This window comes from Ambystoma mexicanum, chromosome 4q (assembly GCF_040938575.1).
Source record: "Ambystoma mexicanum isolate Mex_15411 chromosome 4q, UKY_AmexF1_1, whole genome shotgun sequence".
NCBI classification, from domain to species: domain Eukaryota; kingdom Metazoa; phylum Chordata; class Amphibia; order Caudata; family Ambystomatidae; genus Ambystoma; species Ambystoma mexicanum.
The window spans coordinates 106,822,752-106,847,303 of NC_090928.1; the positions used below are offsets into that span (position 1 = coordinate 106,822,752).

Here is a 24,552-nt window from a genome sequence, read left to right on the forward strand (position 1 = left end):
GTTCTAGTGGTTGTTCATAACCTTTCTTGCAACTTTGTTTGTGCTGGGTCTCTATTATGGCTTTAGTGTTGAGTCAGTGGTAAGGAGGGAGATGTGTCATAATCTGTGCTGGGGACTGATTATGGCTGTGTTGCTATTGGAGTGTAGTGATGTCACTGACCTAGAATGTGGAGTGTTAGTGGGGGTTTGGAGTGCTGGGTTCTACTGGTGTCAGTTGAACCTAATGTGCTGGGCTAGATGGATGTACCAGTGCTTTCTCTACTTATTAACTGTAGAATAAACCTACATTTGAACGACTTACCTTCTGTGGTTCCTGTTCTATGAAGGAGGCTTAGTTTACCACAGGTTTCCATAGTCGGAGCAAAAGAATGAATGAGGGAATAAAAGGGTCCCACTCATTCAGGGGAACAGACAAAAGATCCAGGAGTCCAGCAAAATGTACTGTGGGTATCGCAGGTAGAGAGGATTTGTCATAAAAAGTAACAATCTCATGAACATGGTGCCAGAAAGTCTAGGTGTGGGACAAATGTGAAACCAGTAGTTGTCCCTCATTGGGCAACTACGAGCAGTTTGATTGGTGCAGATCCTTACCATTGGTGTGCTTGGACTTGCTTCCAGCTCAGATCTTGAATAGAAAGACCGCTGCAGCCATTTCTGTCAATTGTTGGAGCCAAGAATCCTTTGAAGAAACACAACCTGCTGAAGATCTGAAGACTACTCCTGAAAGGGCCTAGCATCCGTTCCTGTGTGACTACCTGATCTCCAATGACCCAGCACTTGGACTAGTGGGACCAACTAGTCTCAGTGCCTTCTCAAAGATCCTTCCCTTCTGAGCCTTCGGATATGGCCCTGGACTGCTCAGTGGACTGACCAGCTCTCTCATGGACTACCTCGCCAGAAGCATCGCCATTCCGCATTCAAGTCTGGAACTTCGGTGATCGCCAGCTGGGAAGATGGATCTCTAGAATCTGGCCTGGTGGACAGATTTTAGGTCACCCTAGTTATAGTGAAATGGGGAACTCTTGAGGTTAGCCAAACCCAATCAAGTTAAGCATGGAGAGTGTTCAAGACTTAGTATCAGGAGACTCTGAGTGGGGTTAGGGGTCCACAAAGTGAAGGGCACAATAATTAAATTTAGACAGATAAGTAAAAAATACTCTTATAGCCCGTGAAAGCACAGTATAAAATAATTCAAACTGATAGTAATATCACACAATACCCCATTATCAAGCATTTATGCGTCACATTTAGGTTTTTAGGAATGTATACAATAACCTGGACTACAATTACTTGGACATCTAGAAGACGGTAAGAAGTAAGCAGTGGAAATAAAGTTGGCCCACAATTCTTGTGAACCTAGTTCAGGGGTCGAAGTGGGCGTGTGCGCTCGGGAGAGATGCCCCTCTATGTTAAGTGTACTGTTCCTATACTTTTTATTTTAAAAAGGAACAGTTCGGAAGAAGTTAAATGTTTCACTGCATCTAACATTCTCTTAAATAAATGTTTGTTTGGGGGGTTTGGATTGTGCATGGGATGGGGCGTGGCAATCTGGTTTGTGGAGAGAGGGGAACATTGCTCCACTACTTTTCGACCACTGAACGAGTTTCAAAGTCCAATCCCTATAATGTATAGTGCTTCATGCCCAAAAGTCGCAAAGCTTCTTCGGAGAGGGGACAGATGTAGGAAGTGTTCTTGTGGTGGTGAAAAGGTTGCAGAAGATATTTCAACAATGATACAGGTCAGTAAAATGATATTCCTATCTTTTTAGATACAAGCTTTTAGATCAGACTATAAAAAAGCGATGGAATTACCATAGTTTAGTCTGAGGTTTGTTCTAAAGAGACCCAGGGGATGTGAATGTGTTGCAATTACTTACCCCCTGACTCTGATTTGTCCAGGTTTTTAGGTAAGAATTGGTGCAGTCACACTGTGTGAGGCTACACTACACTTATCTGCTTGGTATTAGGTGACCCACCTTTTGGTATAGGCCTGTACTACACAAGTTTGTAACATGACTGAGAAGCCAGGCCTATCTCAAGAGGGGAAAAATGTGAGTAGTAAAGCTGTACAGTTGAAATCCGTAAATACAAGTAGCCAAGTAACATTTTCACTCAAGGTTTCAGTTATAAATAGTTATTTATTTCTTTAACGTCACTTTTAAATAGGCATTCTTTAAAAGGCTAGTCATTGTAACAATTAAAATATACTTTAAAATTACTTTTCCGAGTCAAACAAGGGTAGTGGATAATCTTTGGATATGCTTCATACCCTACTCCTACACCGTGAGGTGACTTCAATCACAAGGATAGTATTTGCATTTATATATCACACCAATACATTTATGTAGACTCTGAGTTGTAGAAAGTGTTAGGGAGAATTCTCAAAAATGTGCTATTCCCTTCACCTTAGAGACCTCCAGCAACTTTGTTGAATTTTGAGGACTTGATTTTTTTTCTTGGAAAGAGTGCGAGCCTTTTCGTTCCCACTCTTTCATGTATTTTGATGTGTGTTTTACTCTTGTGGTGTTTGATTATGGAGTTTTAGACAACTCCATAGGCATCATCTTTTCATTTGTCACGCAGCACCCTCAGTGCAGTGACACTGGAGAAGCCTGTTAAGCTGTCCCAAGGTTGAAATACCTTCTCTGGGATAAACTACTGTTTCCTAGAGAAAGTAAATTGAAATTGACTTTACTAGTGTTTCCAAATTCCTAGACCCAGCACACCCCATCTTACAATAGAGTGCTGAAGGGGTTATTTAGTATCCCCTATGTCTAGAAACTCATGTAGCAGTCAAATGCTACCCTTTTCCCCTCGAAATGGCTGGTGGCAGTGGTTTTACAACAAACTACCATGATTTTCCCGACTGCGAACACCGGTAGCGTTAATTTGCGGGAGCCATGTTTCTCAAGATGGCGTATGAGCCCCCTTTGTTTAAACGGGTCCCGGTCTTCTTTTTTTGCCATTTCTTTTTGAAAAGGTCCTTCTAGGGTTTGTCTCTGCGCACCAAACCAGGTTTGGTCCCTTTGTTGGGCTTCAGGACCGAAGACTGCCTCTGGCGCTCAATTGTCTGAGTGGGCAGGAAGTGAGGGAGGTGCCCGAAACTCCCTGTGCTGTAGTCTCCTAGCAGACCCAAATCGACTCTGGCGTGATTGGCTGGGTGAGTGGCAGTTAGGCTGGAATTAATGGAAGAAAACTGTTTAAAAGGTGAGTCTCTTGGCTTGGAAGGCAGAGTCGACCACTGGAATGTAAGAACCGAAGACGAGCTGGAAGAGGACGGCTGCTGCAACTCCTGGACCGTTGATTTGATTGGTGAAGCCCTGCTGCAGTTCCGAATTGCCAAGTTCATCTCGACAGAGAAGCCCTTCAAGGACGACTTCTCCATTTGAGTTGGTATGACCAATCGACTCGTAAGCCACCTGGATACCATTCTCGATGCTGGTTTGGATTAATTAATTAAAAGTACAAAGTCCCAAAGGCCAGCAAAAGAGCTGGGGGTCTCTAAGGTAGAGAGGAATTGGCACATTTTGAGAATTCTTCCTAACTCATTGTTCGGCCTTTGGCCTGCTACAGATTGCAAAGAGAATGCTTTGGACATACATAATGCAAAACTAGTCCCTCTGTAAATGTCGAGGCTGGTCAAAACTTTGTTGAAGTTACGGAGTCCATCTGATTATGAAACCATGGCTTACAGGCACTGGAAACAGTTTGCATACAGACTCCTGAACCGTCCATATCTGGCCACGCTCAATACACCGGAGAGTCATCCTGCAAGCTGCAGCCCAGGTCCTGGTTAACATGGAGGTGGCCTCTCGCCTTGACAACCCGATTTTTCTCAGTGCTCCATTAAATAAAATCGCATTACTTTTTGCTTTTTAAAATTCTATGTGTTTAATTGTGAATATTAAGATTTGCAATGAATGTCACAAGGATATGACGCATCCGTTTGTAAATATGCATCGATTGTAGTTTATAAACGTTTCTTAACTTGTAATTTTTTTTGTAGTTGCAACAGCTCTTACAAGAAACACAAGAACAGCTTCAATTAACAAAAAATGAAGCACGGAAGCAAAGCAATGAACTTTCTCTGGTAACCTTATTTTTGTGTATATTGCATGTTCAATAAACATTTTTATTAAATGTTTGTATTTTAAAAGATGTGAAGACAAAGCTGACGGAATTCAGCTGCTTCTGTGGTAATACAGTCAAACATTGGCATGTTTGATAGTCATCTCAAGGTGTTTTGGTATGATCAGTAACTATAAAATGTAACCTCTTAAATTCTTGACTCTTTGCCAAATTCTTTATTAAGTATAAGAAGACAGGCAAAACCTTGGACAAACAATTCCAAAAAGTAAAACTTTAGTGGACTATTGCAGTTGATCAATAGTCTTCAGGTATTCCTGATCAGGCAAGCCTCAAACTAAAGCCCCATCTGTGACCATAGTCTTATAACCATCAAATTAGGTATCACCATCAACCCCCCTCACCCTTAAAAGCTAGACTGCAGATTTTAAATTGAAACCTTGATCTAGAATGAAGATCGCACAGCTCTACCGACGCACTGCCTCTGGCATGTGGCATATTATTCACACCCCATGCAAGCAAGTCCTGCTACACATTGCAATCCCCTTAGGGGGATTTGGATAAAGCCTTTATGGGCTCATATCGTCCTCATAACCCTATACTTTGATTCTTCCAATACAATTAACACTCATAACATTCATGAGCCACAAATACTTTTTGTGGGGATATTTGCCATTTTCTGCTGCGCGGGCCTACCTGCCAGGAACCTATGGAGTAATCTCCTCCCTCTCCCATCTCTGGTGTGTGGAGAATGAAGAGGGCCCATAGTGGATTAATAGGTACTGCCCTTTCCCATTTCTCTAATCCATCAAAACACAGTGGGCCAATATATCTGCATAATGAAACTGTTCAGGCAACACAAGAGTGCTGACAAAGCCAGGTTTGCACATGATCCTTTGCCTTCTCTCATAGCATTGCAGGCTGTAATAAAGTAGTTTTGGACCGTTGCCCAGAGCAATGGAAGTGGTTTAGTTCAAAACCCTCCAGTCATCGCCTTTCTATTTTGTTATTAAAGCACTGCACCATAAATGCCTATAGGTGCAGTGCACCCTGTCCAGCCAATCCCAGCACATTCTTGTACATCCTTTCCAATAAAGCTGGTGTTGACTGACATCTGTGGAGGTTTCGGCCCATGAAGATTTAATGGACTCTCATTAAGGTCTTTGGGGTGTGTAATAGTTTGAGACCTTCAATCAGTAGTTCTCGGCTCAAGTCCATATCTTACCACTTTTAAATAGAACATTTCAATTGTACCTAGGAGTATTGCTTCCATACAAAAGAAGTTGCACTCCAACCCCTATTGTTTGTGTCCATTGTAGTCTCCAATGCTCCCAAATTCATCATGAACTCCATTTTCCATTTTTGCAAATGTGGCACATACAGTCTACCTTTAGTTAAAGCCACAGTTAAAGCCACTGTGAACTTACCTCTCAACCGTGCACCCTTTCCAGCTAACTTCTTTCAAGCTACTTCCCATCCCCTCTGTAAGGTCAAAAGGCCTAAAGTACACCTTTTTGTCAAGGGGAGCGTGAATCTGGGCACTTGTTCTGACTCTTGAACTGGTCTTTTCCCTGATATGTGGCCTCATCTGTGTTGCCATGAGAGGTGCAAACCCCATAAGCATTAAAGGTACACCATTCCTTGTTGGAGTTTCCTAGCGTTGTTTGGGTGCACTCCTCTTGTTTTAAAACCTATGACTGATGATTTGTATTTAGCACTTCAAGAGGGATTCCTCCATCTCCTTAGTGTTGTAATAGTGTGGTGTGTAGCTCCGTGGACTAATGCATACACTACAAACTGTGTTTGACTTTCTGATCATGGGTTCGAATCCCGGAAGGTTGACTCAGCCCATCATTTGATTCAATGATTGGCATGGAGTAGCTTAACAATAAGCATCGATTGTTGGTCTCTTTTGTCAAGTTACCTCTGTAGAGGATGACCGTGTTCTCTAGGAATGCACCGGTTATAATATCTGTTATTGCTCAATTGTAATGGGCCAAGCAACCAATCTACTAGTACCTATGCATAATTGTATTCATGTATGAACAACTAAATCTGTAAATTGATGTCTGGACTGATTGTAAGAATTGTATTTCCTCTGTTCATTGACCATCACTTGGGCTATGCAATACCTTTGTCCCTGATGGTCTTTGTTGGCTCTGCAATTTTAAGCCTGCCCATGGCAGTTTCACATATTGAGCCCCGCTTGCTGGTCCCTGTTGCAGGTCAGAAAGCATTTGAGTGAGATGAAGATTCACGTACATGACGGAGAAGTGGTTGGGTCACAGGCTGACCAAACTGAGCAAGAACCTAACCAGGTCAGGGCGGTGAGACCATGTTTGCCCAAAGTCACTCTCCATTCACAAATCTGCTTTGTCTCCCACTGTGCACCTGCACGCATCTTAGCTTGACCCTTAACACAATTTCATGCATTTCATTAAATTATTTCATGGCCTATGCATGTTTGATTTTTAAGTGAAAATGTGCATATTGTTTTTAAGATTAGGGAATGCCATCTAACATCTTCACTAACAGCACGTGCAATTTATGTTAAATACTTTGGGAATTGGTGGTGGGGGCATGCCTGTCATTAACCAAGTGGAAAGTAAATCTCATTGGAGACGTTAGTCCCCACGATGACAATGTCACTGGAATTTAAAAGGTCAATAGAATAGGAGCAGAATTTGTGTTCAACTATTTCACTGACTGATCTTTGATTCACTGTACACTTTCATAGCCATATCTTTGCATTCTAAGTAGATAGACTCTTATTGCCAAATGTTATGCTAGGGAGACAAAGTACAGCCAGGGCCCTAAAAGCACTTCACCACCCCCATCCCCAGCCTCCACTCCCCCTCCGCTCTGCCTTCTCTCTAGCTGTGTTTTTGCTATACGCATGCCATTCACTCACGTACAGTAATGTTTTCTGGGGACAGAAACTGCTGACAATTTAACATGTTTTCAGTTTCGATCACATTGTGCTGAAAATCGCTCTTCTGCCAGTGCCGCTCTCAAAAAGACAATAGTTTCTCTGAATGACCTCGGGGCTTATTTTCATTGCCCTATTGAAGTTCTTACGAGATATACTTTGTTGTTTTCAGCGATGCAAGGTCCACAGCAGTATAATGGGAAAGAATATGTATTATGTGCTGCACAATTTATTTTAACTGGGTCTAAAAGTTATACAGAAGATATATTAGAAATATGGCAAGATCATACTGGTTAAATAATATCCAACACTACCATAAGAATATTAAATTTCACAAAGCTTTCCAATTATTCCTGAAACCTACAAAGTACACAAGAAATCACACATTTGTGAGTCAGTAAATAACTATGGTCTATCTCTTAAAACTTTCTTCATTGTTCACCTTAATGTTTGTAAATCAGTCTGTTAATTCTTCATGGTCTACATTGATTTCTCTGCTGTGTTCAATGTGAGGAAATCCGTCATGGACCTTTTTTGGCTTGCCTGAAGAAATTTTAGCTATGATACAATACGGTTTGTCGCAATCAGTTTATCGCAAATGGATGATTCCGAATCTGTTCGCCTCGCCATTTGCCACTGTTGGTGAAGATTTTCATATTTATGATGAATCTTCCGGAGCTGTGTCAACCCCTGAACCTTTTGCCTTGACTAGGTAATTATTTTACCTTGTCCCTAGGTGAAGGGAAATCTTTTTCCCCCTCGCCTAGTATTTTACTCTTTTTATGGGTGACCTTTTTATGTGTCTCCGTGGTGTATGGTTGAAGTTAGTTTGCTACAATTATGGAGCTTAGGTGGGCTCCCCGATTAATTTTTCATTTACTTTGGTGACCTATAGTTCCCAAGTAGTACAGAGGGATTTTCATCCCCCTTTACATTTTATGAGCCAGCACACCCAACCTTATGTGGAGTGCTGAGGGGATACAATGTATCCCCTTTTCTTAGTTACCTGTAACATTTATGTTATGACTGCAGGTTTGCTGGAATGGCTGGTGGCAGTGGTTTTACCTTTATTAGTAATTTTTACTTGCAGGCTATTCTACTCGGTAATGCACAGAAGGGCAACCATTTCTCTAAAATGATGGGTTCCTTCTTTTATTCACCATTCTTGCTTGTCTGTAGTTTCTGGGGCCTTGCGATGCTATTCTAGGTAGGAACCACCTTAGTGGGAGTTTTGTCTTTGGCATGAATCCTTTGTATTCCCCGCCAAGGCTCCAGAATGTCTGACAAAGCAGGACACTAGGAAGGAGTCCAAAACTCTTCAGCCCTTTGTCTTTCACCTTGTCTGAATGGAGTTCTGTCTCAATGGGGGGGGGTTAGCTGTCCTGATTGGACAGCCCGACCGCCCCTTTCTGTAAATTGCAAGGAGAGAGAAGTTGTGCTACAGTTCCTGTTAAATACTCAGAACCTGGAAGCTGCGGACAAGTCGACCACATGAGCTGAAGCCCAAAGAGGAAGATGAAGAAAATACGACTATCGATTTCCAGCGACCGGGTAGCCTGCAGTGTAACCGGAGCCTGCTGTTAGCCTTCCTTCCGGAGTTCCTGAAAACGACAGCCCTAACCCAGTGTTGGGTAGATGTATCATGTTTATGCTACACTCCCTCTCCTAGTGAGACCACCCCCCCCAACACTTTTTGCTGGACTTCTGTACCTTTTTCTTTCAATCTTGAATAAGTGGAGCCTTTTTTCCACTCATTCATTTTGTGTGAGCTGTGTTTTTGGAACTCTATTCTTTGTATTCTACTTGTACTATGGAGTCTGTCTGCTCCATAGCTCTTAAAGGCATCTCTGTTTTACTACTGCAGCACACAACTCCTTATGGGCAGTGTTTCTGGGGACCCTTGGGTCCTCCTTTAAGATAATTTTTCTATATCCTTGAGTAACTGCAGTTCTTCAGGTTAGTATCTCTCATATCTCTACAGTTTGAGAGATTGATACCTAGTATTCCCCCTTCTCTCTACTCCTGTGACTTTTTAGTCACACAGAAAATCTCCTAGATATGGCTGGAGGCAGTGGACGTGTTCTACCAACTATTGTGTAATATGTATTCTGCAGGCTATGCCCATAGTCCCGCTAGTGCACAATAGGGGCACCCAAGTACCAACTTGGCACCTCCCTTTTTTTGCCATTACTAGCGTGGTTGTCCTTTGTTAGCTCTTCTACCAGGAGAGGGTGGTGTATGTGTGTTTTGCCTGCGACAGGATCCCTTGGGTGTCCCCGCCTAGGCTCCAGAGTGGGAAGGCAGGAAGTGGGGGAGGAGTCTTCCACCCCCTGTCCTTTGTCTGCTACAGTCCCTGAATAGGACCAGCTCCGACAGGGCGCCTGGCTGTCCCGATTTGACAGCCAAACGCCCCTTTCTCTGCAAAATCTCTCAGCATTTTACAGAAGTGTATGCTGGAACCATATAAAAGGTGAGGCTTCTGGAGTGAAAAGCAAGTCGACCACTGAAATTGAAGTAACTGAAGAAGACGACAACCAGAGACACCTGCAGACCCTTTGCAACACCGTGAAGTGACCACTGCTGTCCTGACCTTGTTTTCTGTGCGGCAGAAGAGCTCTGTGGAGAACGACTCCTTTCCTTTGGCTGGTGGGAACAGCCATTCCCAAGAAACCTTGAATTGATCCATCTGCCGAGGTCCTAGGAGTTTCCAGAGCTGCAGAGCCCCAATACCAGTAGACCTGCTGCCCATTTCGAGTGCATAATTGTGGAAAGGCTGAATCCATCCAAATCTTCACTGAATCTGTAAGGACACTCCAGAGATCCTATCGAACTGACCTATATCTCCTCATCAGAGTGTGGGACTGCAGAAAGCAAAGAAGATTGACCGAGCAAACTGTGTCCTTTGTTGGTGCTGCAGAAAAAGCAGCAAAACCGCAGAGTGAACCAAGAAGTTGCTGAAAGCGTGCCCCAGGTCCTCCCTCGAGACTGATGCTGAGAGATCCTGTCCATTGTCCTGCCTTCAGTCATCAGACCAAGGAATCCGGAGGTCGGGTCCAGAGCTTCAACAAGTCAGAGCATCCTGCACGAAAATGTTGTTCTAACCTAAGGTACTGTGGGGAAAAAGGTATTACTTACCTGATTCCAAGAAATCGCCCCAGAGCGTTGGAGTACACCTAGAGGTGTCCAAGGTCCCCCCCCCCCCTCTGACCTTCAACTCACGCCACTGCTTGTGTCCCTTCGATTCCTTTTACAGGTCTCCCTTGTTAGTTGTTTACTTGCTGCTTCTACAACACTAGAGACTGGAAGAAATCCTCTGGAACTCTTCATATTCTGCTGCTTGTCACGACTTTGAGCTCTCTCCGAACTGCCTTTAGCTAGGGTTGCGTTTTTGGACTTAAAAGACTTGCTGTACGAAGAAACCCTCTAGAACCTTGAACCATGCTAATGTTACACTAACTATTTTCCTCCATTAATGTGACTTTACTATATGTGTTTACAGAGTAAATGTATTACCGTATGAACTGTTAGAAAATGCAGGTGCGCGTAGTAACGGGTAATACGATAACATTGCCCTCATTACGGGTCCGGCGGTAACCCTGCCGGTGGGTTGCAGCCGGCCCGTTAAAAATTACCGGCGCCTGACTTCCCAGTGCCACCGGGCCTTCTTTGCAAATGTATATATAATTGTTCCCTGCATTGTTCTGCACGCCCTCTACAGGTGGATCACTATCCCCCTCCCGTACTCGACAATTGTCATCCATATCACTGTGTATATCCTAGCTCTGAAGTATCTATGTAATGTGGCCACATTGTTCTGTAAAAAAAACTGTTCTTAGCTGCATGTATACCACTTATTAGGCCCTGTCTTGTGCTGATATATATGTATACACAAAATGTGTAAAACCTAACTCTCTGAGCCCAAGCATCACTCCACTCTCACTGCTAGGACTACACCACCTCCAACCACACCTCACATGCATACCATGGCCACCCCAGGTCTACCCAAGTCAACAGCCCCCCCCCCGACCATGCCCCGCGCACCCTCTCAACACTCAATACAGCTTTCACCACCTACCTACTCTCACTGCATCCACCACACACACAACATACTCTCTAGCACATAGACTTGACAGGCTTCGCAGTTCCACTCAACCCGCTCATCTCAACCATCGCCCCATACCTACCTCCACCAGGAATACACGTCTAGGCCAGCGTTCTCGACACACAGCCAGGCACAATCTCAACCTCAACCATACACCTTTAACGAAGCACCTCCACAGACCACACTCGCAGCCCAAACTCTCTTCAACCAACCTGCAGGCCCCACAGCAGCCCTCCTTCCCTAAAGGTGAACCTTGCCCTCTACAATGTGCGCTCATCAATGCCAGGTGACTCTCGGCACACGCAACAGAGATTAATTACCTCATCACAAACCTAGACTTAGATGTTCTGACCATAACAGAAAGCTGGCTCCATGAGGCCTCAGGACCAGCCATCTCCCTTGCACTGCCGCCAGGGTATACCTTGCTCCCCAAAGACCAACCTATTTCCAAAGGTGGTGGAGTAGCCCTTCTAATCAAAGAGAGCCTTACAGTCAGACAAACCTTACCACTTGCATGTGAGAATGTCAACTCCATATCGGTCAAAATCGCCATCTCTCCCAACACCACCATTGACATTCACCTTGCCTACCGCCCACCTGGCCCTTTAGTAGACGTCCATGAGAACCTAATACATCTCCTGGGCAATAACATTAAAATTTCCACTAAGTCCATTCTTCTAGGAGATTTTAATCTGGGCTTCAATGACCCAAAAGACACACATGCCAAGGCCTTAGCCAAAGGCCAGGCTGAACTAGGCTTCCAGCAAAAAATTGCAGAACCTACCCACTGTAAAGGGCGCACCCTTGATTGGGTTGCAGACCACAATTGTGGTGTTGACATTAGTTCTATCACTTCGTCCCTGTGGACTGACCATCACTGTATCAATTTCTTCATTCTCACCAACAAAAAACTCAATGCCACACTGCCAACTATCCCACCTGCCTTGACTGGAAGCGCGCGCAATCTAACCAAAGAAAGGATACTGCCATTTCTAGAATGCCCTTCCCTCCAACTCCCACTCTTGGCAGACCCATTTGTACTAGCCGATATCTACAAAACCACCCTCAGCAAAACTGTGGATGCCATTGCCCCACTGCTGGTTAAGAAAGCAAAAAATAAGAAATGCACCAATTCTTGGTTCTCTGCCGAACTCAAGGAACTTCGTTCATGCAAACGTACTGCCTTGAAGAACTGGCACAAGAAACCGCAGACTTTCTCTCTGGATATTTACAAATCCCTGGCTAAAACAATATAAAAAAGCGTTCATTCTCGCTAAGTCAGCATCCTACAATGAAAGGATCGCCAATTCCACCTCCGAATCCAAGGAGCTGTCTGCCATATTCAAGGAACTGGCCACCCCGGTCACCAACAGTCTTAACAGTCATTAAAGTTGAGTCCTGGTGCACCAATACACAAAAAGCAATGATCCACAAAAGTGAACTCCTGCAAAAGAAAATCAACAACCACCATAAGTTCCTTTCTAAAGCTCAGACAGCTACCTGCCATACACCTGTCACACCACCTGCTGTTAACATTCTCTTCTCCTTCAGGGAAGTTACGGAACCAGAGGTCCTAGATATTGTCCGGAAAATCAAACCCTCAAATTGCAAAGGCGATACCTGCCCAGCTTCTCAAAGACTAGTCAAAGACTCCGCAGACTCCCTTGCACCTTTCTTGACCTCTTTCATTAACGTATCTTTCAGGACTAATACAGTCCCCTCTTGCCTCAAAGAAGCGTGGGTTGGCCCTCTACTAATAAAGCCCAACCTAGACCCTGAATCTCCCAATAACCGCAGACCTATCACCACCGTCTTTCCTTCTAAAAAATCTTAGACAAGGTTGCCCACACCCAAATCCAACAATTTCTAGCAGCAAACATCCTAGGCATGCGCCAATCAGGCTTCCGCCCAGGCCATGGCACTGAGTCTGCCCTATTAGATCTAAAGATCCAACAAAGCGACCTAGTGGACACAGGCCAACCAGCACTCCTCCTCCTTCTAGATCGATCGGCAGACTTTGACCTTGTCGACCATGACAACCTTTGTAAACACCTCACCAGCGCTGTTATTTTTCTACCGATGCCAAAGCATGGATCTCCTCATTTCTCAAAGGACGACTCATGAGGGTCTTCTCAGACCAAGCACAAGCAGCATCAACCACACTGCTCTGCGGTGTCCCGCAAGGCTCTTGCACAGCCCCCACGATGTACAATATTTTCACCCTCCCCCTCTTCAAGGACTTGGATCAGCGTGGCATAGCCTACACCAACTATGCTGACGACACAAGACTCTGTAGCCTTTGACAACATCTGTACTGCCATCCAGACCTGGATATCAGAAAACGGGCTATGTCTAAATGCAGACAAAACAGAGATCGTTATTGTAGGTACCAAAGAACTGCTTAACAAACTGGACCCCCTATACCAGACCTTCACAATTGACAAAACACCTATCAAGGTCTCCCCTGCTGTCAAAACTCTTGGGTTGGTCTGGAGGGTTGCCCCGAGCAATGCCAGTGGTTAAGATTCAGTCTAAACCTTCCAGCCATCACCCCTTTGTTTTTGCTTTGTCACCCCGAGTGGGACGGGTATGCCCAGACGTGTGTCCTGTGCCTGCTGGGCCTAGAGACCCAAGCTGCTCCTCACTGATGAGCCCCAACAAGGGCGAAACATGTTTGGGGATGCTTGTGGTCTCGTGCAGAAGGGATGTGACCTAGCAGTTCCGGCGGGACTGCCCCTTTTGGGGTGGGGCCATGCCTGATTTGCATATGGTCTTTCCCCTTCTGTAATGGCTTGGCAGGCGAAGAACGATGGTCTGGAGGGTTGCCCTGAGCAATGCCAGTGGTTAAGATTCAGTCTAAACCTTCCAGCCATCACCCCTTTGTTTTTGCGTTTACATTTACTCTACCTTATCCATGACACGCCATGTGAGCGCCATTGCCTCCTCATCCGCGTTGTCTACCAAAATAATCAATGCGGTAAAACCGTACTTGTCCAAGACTAACCGACTACCAATAGCCAGAGCCACAGTTGGTGCAAAACTAGACTATTGTAATGCCCTACTCCTTGTCACCGCTAACAAAAACATCCACAGACTAGAAGTCACCCAAAATAATGCTCTCGGAGCTGTCCTTAGCGTTCCTAAAAGGGGACATCTCACACAAGCTAGGAGGGAAGCACACTGGCTACCAGTGAAGGAACGGATTCTATTCAAAACCTTGGCAATAACACATAAATGCATATCACACACTGCACCGCCCTACTTAACAGCAAATATCACTCCCCCCGCCCCCACACCCCTCCTCCTCCAGACCTATTTGGTCACACCATGTAAACATGTTTGTCCCCACTTTCAAAAGAGCTAAAGCTTGCGGAGCCAGCTTCCAACATCTAGCACCCAAACACTGGAACACCTTACCTTCAGAGCTCAGAAGTGAAGCATCCTACACAATCTTTCGAAAAGTTCTTAAAACTAAACTGTTTAATTAACATGCACCACTTGTTCCACTGTAACCAAGGAACACACTGTAACCTGTTAACCAAATGAAACACTCCTGCGATTCGTGTCCCTCCTCAAATGGATGTATACAATGTTGTGTTCATGTAACTAAGCAAGCTCTCTGCAACAGCGCCGCGATGTCCAACGGCCGATTGTGCACTTTACAAATGGAAATACATAAATTACAAGTCCGGCGGCCGGGAAGTCAGGCACCGGTAATTTTGTTAATCCCCGTTCCCATAGAGTCCCACATGACTCTATGGGAGTGGGGACACAGAAGCACCAGCACCGTATTTAACAGTGCCGGTGCTTCCGTGACAGCTTTGCCTAACGTGACAGCTGTACCTGGCAGGGTTAGACCTGTCGGGCACAGCGGCTCCGGCAGGCAAACTCGTATTTGCCGGTCTGTAAACAAGGGTGCCGGTGAGCTTACCGCCACCCTTATTTCCAGGCCGGCAAATTCAGCATGAGGACAATTGCCTTTTCCCTTTCTAACATTGTTACAAATGTAACTTCGAACAAACACAAAAGTGAAAGTGTCCTTTGAAGTGTAGTCTCAAGTATTCTAAAGTGTTATAGTGTAAACATCTGAAGTATTTAAAGTGATTCTGGTGTGTTTATAATAAATATGTAATTGTATATAAATTACAAGTGTAAGTTTATTTGGTGTGCATGTCTAAGGTTCAGTGTACTTACCTACAGCTCACATCGTCCTCTTAAGATGAGCCTGACTGATCTACCACTCTACCAAGGTTATGAGTTAGTACAGACTGATACTTAGAGTTGGAGATCTACAAACCACTGGGCTAGCTTACTAAGTTGTAATACCAGTAGGACTTTAGGCAAACTCCATCCCACATCATGCTGCGACCTTGCAGAACTGCAATATCCCAATACCTCGGCCCATCATGCGGTGCATGGTCTTCCGAATCGAGCTGAAACTTTTGGTGGCCGGTGTGCAGTCATAACATCGAATTAATAAAGTCGAATTATAATAATGTCTTAAAAAAAAAAGACAAAAAAATTTAATTTCTTATTTTTTTATTTGTGTTTTTTGGGTTCCGCTAGTAAGAAAAACGGGTAAAACAAAAAAAGGGGGGTGGTTTGGGGGTGAACACCCCCATTTCGAATAAAAAAACATAATAAAAAAGAAATTCGTTTTTTTTTTTCAACATTTTTTTTTCGACTTTATGACTTTCGACTTTATTGATTTCGAATTAATGACTATAAACCTTGGTGGCCTCCTCCTGACTCTCCAGAGACACGATTTTAAGTCCTTAAAGTCCCCTCACCAGAGTGCTGAACCAGATTAGAGACTAGAATCCGACCCGCGATATTCAGTCTTTTCCTGGCTTCTGAAAAAGGGTGCCAAAACCACAGAGCCATATCCACCCATGAAGAATCTCTTGCCTGGAGCCTTCCCCGTTGATCCCTGCTGCAAAATCCCTACCAGTGTAATGTCTTCAGCCTTCATGACAAGGAATTAATCGACTGGGTTTTTGGTTGCAGATCCTGAAGTTTCCCCCACTGCAAACTTCTTCTCTGCTGAGGCACTGCGTTGGATGGGGTATTTACTTACCTTAAGCCTGTGTGATTTCTGTATAGCTTTAGGGTGTTTCTTGTGGTTGGGAGTCCTCTCATCCAGTTCACTAAGGCCCACGGCTGGAATCCGCCTAGGGTGTCTTCACAGAGGTCCCTGGCCCCTAACTAACTCTAAAGTGAAATACTTGTTTGCAGAGACTTCCACAGGAACTCTGACTTTCCCTGCAACTGAACCCTATATCACTCTTCCTACCTCTGGCTCCTAGACCACTAGGGTCCCTCTTCTGCCTCTGAGCGAATTCATACAATAGACTAGGGAAGGACTGGATAAGAAAAGGATTCTGCCTTGAAAAGTATAACACAAGTTTAAAAGTTACTTGGGAAAGAGTTGGTTGGTAACTGCCTCTCTGAGAGTGAGCAGTTAAAGTTCTGACTTACCTTGAATGTGTTGTGCCATTCTGAAAAGTAAATGAAAGGTTTATTTGAATCATCTGTGAATTGGTTATGCCTCTTTTCCAAAAGTAATGCTGTTGATTTCACTTAACTATTTCTTTCAGAATATTAGTGTAAACATTTAACAACTGGGTCTTGTTTCCCCTGACCTGCTTTATAGCTGATCTAGAATAAGTCTGCCTTGGGTTTTACTCTCCTTGAATAGTGTGCCATCCTGAAATAAGTTAGTTATTGCTTACCTTATTGGATTTTCCACCTATCTGAAAAGCAACTGTAATTGTATATTACACCACACGGTCTCACTAACCTAGTATAACTGTGTTGTGCTGAGTGTAGTTATAGGTTTCCACTGTTCCTTGAATTTGTGTTCCACTATTCAGAAAAGTATCCTAGTAACAGGGTTGGTTTATTAAGTGATTCTTTAACTAAGTGCCAATGCATGACTGACAGAATCTACTACCCTTGACTTACTATAAACTAATCGAAAAATGACTTTTGGTTTGACTCTCCATGAATAGGTGTGTCCTATACTAAATGTGTTTCAGAAGGTCTGACATCCCAAGAATATTGTTAGTTATTCTGAAGGTTTATGCTTTGGTCTGTGTTGGGTAAGAATTGATGTATTAACACTGTTGAGACTAAACAACACGTATTTGCTTGGTATTAGGTACCCCACCTTTTGGTATAGGTTTGTACTACACACGTTGGTAGTGTGACTGAGCGGCCAGAGAGGTGTAAATGTGAGCTGTAACAATGAAATTTGCAAATACAAGTAGCCAAATAACACACTCAAGGCTTCAGTTATAAATAATGTTTTATTTAACATCCATTTCTAAATAAGCGTTCTTTAAAAAGGGCAAAATATGTAACCATCAAATATACTTTAAAGTACTTTTCCAGAATCAGCACAAGTTAGTTGATCCTCTTTATAGATGCTATTTACTCGCTTCCTACACATGGAGGTGACTTCATTCAAAAGGACAGTAAAGGCATTTATATATCACTAGGTTAAAAGAAGGAAAAAGGTTAAACAGGTTCTCAGGGCATGTTAGTATACTTAAATCTACCAATGAAATCTAGACAATCCTTTCCCAGCAATAACAGTCTAAAAATGAGTTGCAACCTGTGAGGGACGGAAATATCAGTCAATGGACTCAGAGTCTGCATGGAGCCAGGACAGCCAAAGTCAATTGGAGTAGTCTATGGAGCTGAGGCACTTCTTAGTTAATAAAAGTCTTGCACAAAGTTAGTTTTGTAGAAATCACTTGTCCTTAGTTGATGGCCAGATTATAAATTGCTGTCATTGGCTAGAAAAGCTATCACTGCGACTCCTATTAAGAGAATGAGTTCCTTAGTTTCTACTAAGTTTAGAGATTGTAGATTATTTTAAGTTCGGTGTGCATTATTAAGCTGGTCTACTTTTTAACACGTTTTTGTGCATCAACGATTTAATTTGCCATAAACACGTAGTGATGATTGTTATGAAAGGTTTTCTGAAGTCCAGCTAAGGGTTAAGTAAAATCATTCAACTGATACAGTACAAGACTCCACTCTTAGTATAAGGCTGTACCACCTGAGTATATGGTAGTGTAGACAGTCGCCAGGCTTATCTTGGGGTGGGGGGAGAGAGGGCTGTAGAAGGTACAAAGAATGTGTTGTATACCAAGGGTTCAACAGAAACACTTATAACCAGAAGTAGCATTTTAAAAAAAATAAAGGTTTAATATGAATACATTTATGCAAAGTTAAGTCTTGGCTACATAATTTTGTCAGTTATAAACACATTATAAAAACAAAACAACACAATGTTTGAAGGTACACAGACCAAAGCATACACCTTGTTTAGAAAACTAACAGTATTTCTAGGCAAGAAAGGACCTATGCACATTTGGTATAGGACACAACTATTAATGGGGAGTGAAACAATGAGTTACTTTAAGATTACTTTACAGTTAAGTCAAGGGTAGTAGGCCCAATCATTTGTGCAGTGACACTCAGTTAAGGAATCACTTAGTAAACCAACCTGCAAGTATACTTTTCTGAATAGTGGAACCCTCATTCAAGGATCAGTAGAAACCTATAACCACATTCAGTATAACAGTTATACTAGATGAGTAAGACATGTTGGTGTAATATACAATTACAGTTGATTTTCAGCTCAGTGGAACACAGACTAATGTAAGCAAGAATTCTACGCTAATTTAGGATTGCACCAGGCAGACCAAGGTCTGCTACACATACAGGACACTTTAAGAATGGCACACAGCATGTTGTAATATACTATTACAGGTGCTTTTCGGGTCAGTGGAACACAGACTAAGGTAAGCTATAACTTTCTAACTTATTTCAGGATGGCACAAGGCAGCGCCAGGGTAGTAAAACTCACAGTAACTTATTAAGAATTGCACACAGCTATTCAAGGTAAGTAAGGCCCCTATACATTTTAAAGGCGCTACCAGCAACTTCGAGGCAGGTATAAACCAAAGTCTATTTTAGAATCTGTATAAAACAGACCTGGGAATGCAAAACCCAAGTTTACACTTTAAGAATGATCCAATGTTATTCAAGGTAGGTAAAACCCCAGGCAAACTCAATTTAGACAGGCTATACAGCAGGTCAGGGGCAACGAGACCCATTTGGTGAACTTACACACTAATTTTCTTGAAGAAATAGTTAAGTGAAGCCAGCAGCATTACTTTTAGGAAAATGCACAACCACTTCACTGGTGAGTAAAATAAACTTGCATATAATTTTCAGGATGGCACAACACACATTCAAGATACGTTGTAACTGCTTACACTTACCAACCAACTCATTTACGAGTAAGTACACTTTTAAACACGTTTTCTCTTTTCTAGGCAACATGTCCAATCCTTAGAAAGTATTTCCATTATTCTTGGAGCATGACTGGTCTCAGTGGCAGAGAGGGGAGTGTGGGGGGGGGGGTGTTTCACTAGGACTTTAGTGTCCAACAGGCAGTTCAGGATAGGCACAGAAGTAGGAAAAGTCAGAGTTCCTAAGGAAAACTGTTAAAACGGGTAAGTATCTCACTTTAGAGAGGTTGATGAAAGGGTCCAGGGACTTCTGAGAAGACGCCCTAGGAGGATTCCAGCAGTGGGCTTGGGTGAAGTGGATGAGAGTACTCCCACTCCCAATCACAAGGAACACCCCAAATGTTTACAGAAATCATACTGGCTTAAGGTAAGTAAATACCCCATCCAGCACAGTACGTCCGCACGGCAGAAGAGTTGCAGTGGGGTAGACTTCAGGATCTGCAACCAAAAACCTGATCAATTGATTCCTTTGTCATGAAAATGGAAGATAGGACACTGCAAGGGCTTCTGCAGCAGGGATAAACTGGGAAGGCTCTTGGCAAGGGTTCCTTTGCAGCTGGATGCGGCTCTGTAGTTTTGGCGCCCTTTTCAGGAGCCTGAACAAGACAGAATATCGCTGAATGGATTCTCGTCACTAATCTGGTGAGGGGACTTCAAGGACTGGAATCGCGTCTCTAGAGGTCCAGCAGGATGCCACCAAGTTTCAACTCAATTCAGAAGATCATGTACTGCACAATGGCTCATGGTCCCAGGGTATTGGGTTATTGCAGCCTTGCAAAGTCGCAGAACGACGCTGCATGGCTCAAAATGCAGGTCTTCTTGAGTCTAGTGAATCTCACCAGGCTCTGGGTTGTCGTTTTCGGAGTCCTCAGGTCGATTGGAAAGAAGGGTAAAACAGGCTCTGGTTACACAGCAGGCTCTCCGGTCGCTGGAAATAGTCTCAGCCATGTTTTCTTAATCTTCCTATTCAAATTCAGGTCCAGTGGTCGAAGACCTCTTCAGCTTCCAGGATCTGACTTTTCTGCAGGAAACCAGCCAATCAAACAGGTGTTCAACATTCAAACCTGAGGGGTTTGCTGTCCTTCCAGGACAGCCAGCCTCCCAGTTGGTTAGTCGCAGTCATGCTGGATGTGGTTTTACAACAAACTACCATGATTTTTCCCCGACCATGAACACCAGTAGCTAAAAATCAGTCATGTTTTTCAAGATGGCACCTTAAGCCCCTTGTAACGCTCACATGATTCCCGCAGAGGCGCCGGTCTTGACTGGGTGAATGCCGTATCTTCAAAGGTGATGTGTAACACACGGTTGGCTCTTTGGGCTGGACCTCTGTGCACTGTATGTCTGACTCGAAGAGTAAGATGTCTGCGATAGAAAATATGGGATTAATGAACTGGGGTTATTGGGTGCCTCTCTCCTCTTCCCTTTCTCTTCTCCTGTAGAACCCCAAAGGTTAACACCCTCACCGTAGGTAAGTGAACGCCGAGCTCTCCATCTGCCTCGGGGCAGGGTGCCGTAACCAGTTTCTTCACTGGATAAGGGTGCAGGCCTCTTGACCTCAGAGGACTGCTGTCCGTCGTTAACTGCACGAACGGTAAGTTCTGGGCACTTCAAATGTCAAAAGTCTTTTGTAATGATATCTCTTGTTTTGCAGGGTTCCGGCGATGGCGGGCTGATGAGAGTTGAGGATCGAACCCGCGTGAGGAATAGAAACGCCTGGAAGAACGTAAGTAAGCGCTTGTAGCGTGCTTCACGATGCGCACTAACTGTCCCTTTTATCTTGCAGGTACAAGTTCGGAGCTTTAGAGAAGCTGAAGGGTGCTGGAATACCCACTGGATTCGGCGTGGGAAGGAGTAATGGCACGTGAGTAATAAAGTTGCCCAATGTCTTTAAACGCACCTTCTTTTGTCTTTCAGATGCGGGATGCAGTGCGAAGACCTCCGGAGCATGCGAAGAGTAGGTAAGCCTTTGTCTTTCAGATGCCGGAATGCAGTGCGAAGACCTCCGGAGCATGCGAAGAGTAGGTAAGCCTTTGTCTTTCAGATGCCGGAATGCAGAGCGAGGCGTTGGTGACAGCCGATGGACCAGGTAAGAGATGCGCTGCCACTGAAGTTCTTTCTTTGTCTTTACAGGTGCTGCTGAAGACTGGATTCCAGGATGGTAAGCCTTTGTTCCCTTAGGCCCAGGATCAGAAGCAGAAGACACGATGAGCGTTCTGCTGCAGAGAATGCAGAATAACGCAAAGCAAGATTCATCCATCGGGTGGGGTTTAAATAGCCTCCTGTAGTGCTTAGGTGTCTCCTTCCACAGCCACGCCTAAGAAAAGAGTTCCTGCTTTCCAGAAGAGTTCCAGTGTTCTGAACCTAGGGAGTCGCTCCTGCCCCACCCAACAGGAAAAGTAGTCCCAAACAGAAGAGGATCAGGGGTTCAACTGGCAGGTAAGTAAGCAGCATGGTCTGCTGCAGGTAAGTCCACCCAAGCATTATGAGCCCGGCGCTTCCAGCGCTGGGACTGGGCATCTTTATGAGCCTGGCGCCACTGGCGCCAGGACAGGGTCCAAAAGGTCCCAATTGGGACTGGCTGGCACTCGGAACCGGGGTTATGGGTCTGCTTCCAAGGGAGTCGGGCAAGTCCTGATCTTTTGGAAGCAGAGATCATGACAGCACCCCCCCTCAAGGCCCCTCCCAAACCGGGCTTCTCCGGGGGTTTGGGCTTGTTAGGAAATGTTCGATGAAATCTTTTGATTAGACGAGGCGCGTGGACATATTCTGCAGGTTCCCAGGATCTTTCTTGGGGACCGTAGCCTTTCCAGTCAATCAGGTAAAATAGTTTAGATTTGGAGATCTTGGAATCCAGGATGCTTTTGACTTCAAACTCGAGTTCTCCATCAACTAGAATAGGTTTTGGAGATGTAGTTAGTCGGGTTTGAGGTTGCACAGGTTTTAATAGAGAGACGTGGAAGACCGGATGTATCTTCATGTGAGGGGGCAAGTCCAACTTGACCGCTACTGGATTTACTATGGTAGTGATGGAATAGGGACCAAGGTATCTTGGGTTGAATGTGCGTGGTCCTTTTAGAGGTAGATATTTGGTGGATAACCAGACTTGATCTCCTACTTGATATTGGGGGGCTTCCTTCCGATGTTGGTCTGCTCCTTTCTTGTATTGTTCTTTAGCCCTTTGAAGGTGAGAAACGGCTTCCTTAAAGGCTTGGGTGATTGTAGAATGCAGGTGGTCTACTGCTGGTGTTCCAAGATCTTGGAGTTGATCCAACTCCGAGGTTCGAGGGTGACTACCGTATAAAAGAAAAAACGGGGTCTTCCCAGTTCCCGAGTGGACAGAGTTATTGTAGGCATATTCGGCTATCCAAAGGATATCTTTCCAGGTTTTTTCCGTTTGTTGTAGCATGCAGCGCAAATACTGTTCTAGAGTTTGATTGGTCCTCTCGGTTTGTCCGTCGGTTTGAGGGTGGTGGCTGGTCGAAAGTCTCACATCAATTTGAGCCGACCGACCGCAACTTCGCCAAAAATGAGAAATAAATTGACTACCTCGATCCGAAATTAGAACTGAAGGAAAACCGTGCAGTCGGACGATGTTTTCGAGAAATTCTCGGGCCAGAGTTGCTGCTGTTGGTAAGCCTTTGAGTGGAAGGAAATGCGCCATCTTGGAGAATAGGTCCACGATTACTAGGATCGTATTGTATCCGGAGCATGGAGGTAGATCGGTGATGAAGTCCATAGAAAGCGTATGCTAAGGGCGAGGCGGGATGTCAATAGGGCGTAAGAGGCCGGCTGGTTTTTCCTTTTGACTCTTGTTTTGGGCGCATACTCCACAGGACATTATAAAGTCTCTGATATCTTTTTTCCAAGACGGCCACCAGAAGTAGCGCTTGATCTTTTCCGAGGTTTTGGTCATACCGGGATGTCCTTCCATTAAAGAATCGTGATAACAAGAGATTACCTTTTTCTGTAAATCTGTGCTGGGCAGGTATAACCGTTCTTGGAAATATAATAGGCTGTCCTTCACCGTAAAGTCCTTTCCCTGCAGATGCCAATTCTGTATGTCTGCTGGAGTTACCAGTAGCCTGGCTTTATCCTTAACTTCCTCTATGGATTGTGTGGCGATTACACCTAGAATTCTTTGTTCGGGAATGATAGGTACAGGTTTAGGATTGATCAAATGTTCTTCCACTCCCATCCGAGAAAGGGCATCAGCTTTACCGTTTTTTGTACCAGGTCGATAGGTAATTATGAAGTCAAACTCGGCAAAGAATAGTGCCCAACGGAGTTGCCTAGAGGATTGAGCTTTTGCGGTTTTCAAATATTGCAGGTTTCGGTGATCTGTAATCACAGTAACGGTGTGTCGGGCCCCCAGAAGATAATGCCGCCAAGCCTTAAAGGCGGACTTGATAGCTAGAAGTTCCTTATCAGTAATAGTGTAATTGATTTCAGGAGGCGAGAATTTGCGGGACCAAAATGCCACGGGATGCAACTGATTGGTTACTGGGTCCTTTTGTGATAGAACTGCCCCCATGGCAAGGCTCGAAGCATCAGTTTCAACGATGTAGGGGAGTTCTGGGCGAGGATGTTTTAAGATCGGTGCAGAGATAAATCTAGTCTTCAAATTCTGGAAAGCTTGTTCCGCCTCGGTAGACCATTCAAAACGTTTGTTTTTCTTTAACAAGGCGGTGATGGGCTGGACTATTCGAGAGAATTCGGGGATAAACCTGCGGTAAAAGTTAGCGAAGCCTAACATGCTTTGAACACCTTTTACGGAGGATGGCGATGGCCATTTGAGAATTGCATCGACCTTCTTTGAATCCATACGCACTCCGCTAGGTGATAATATGAATCCCAAGAATTCAACTTCAGTCACGTTGAAAACACATTTTTCCAACTTAGCGAAAAGTTTGTGTTGACGCAATCTCTCGAGGACCATTTTCACGTGTTTCCGATGTTCAGTTTCCGATGAAGAATAAACAAGGATGTCGTCAATGTAAACAACAACACACACATCTATGAGCTCTCTGTGGACATCGTTCATAAAATATTGAAAGGCGGCCGGGGCATTGCAAAGTCCGAAGGGCATGACCTGATATTCAAATAGCC

General features: G+C 44.3%; 1 protein-coding gene across 10 annotated transcripts in view; it reads left to right on the plus strand.

Moving 5' to 3' along the window:
* Positions 1-24,552, plus strand: part of RRBP1 (ribosome binding protein 1) — a 441,849-nt gene that overhangs the window by 398,687 nt on the left and 18,610 nt on the right. For 7 of the 10 annotated variants that reach the window (XM_069607549.1, XM_069607553.1, XM_069607554.1 and 4 more), the window contains 2 exons: positions 4,006-4,089; positions 6,311-6,403. In XM_069607549.1, the coding sequence (XP_069463650.1) occupies positions 4,006-4,089; positions 6,311-6,403 (177 nt within the window). The remainder of the gene's footprint in view (positions 1-4,005; positions 4,090-6,310; positions 6,404-24,552) is intronic. The other 3 variants (XM_069607556.1, XM_069607557.1, XM_069607552.1) reach the window with 1 other exon arrangement.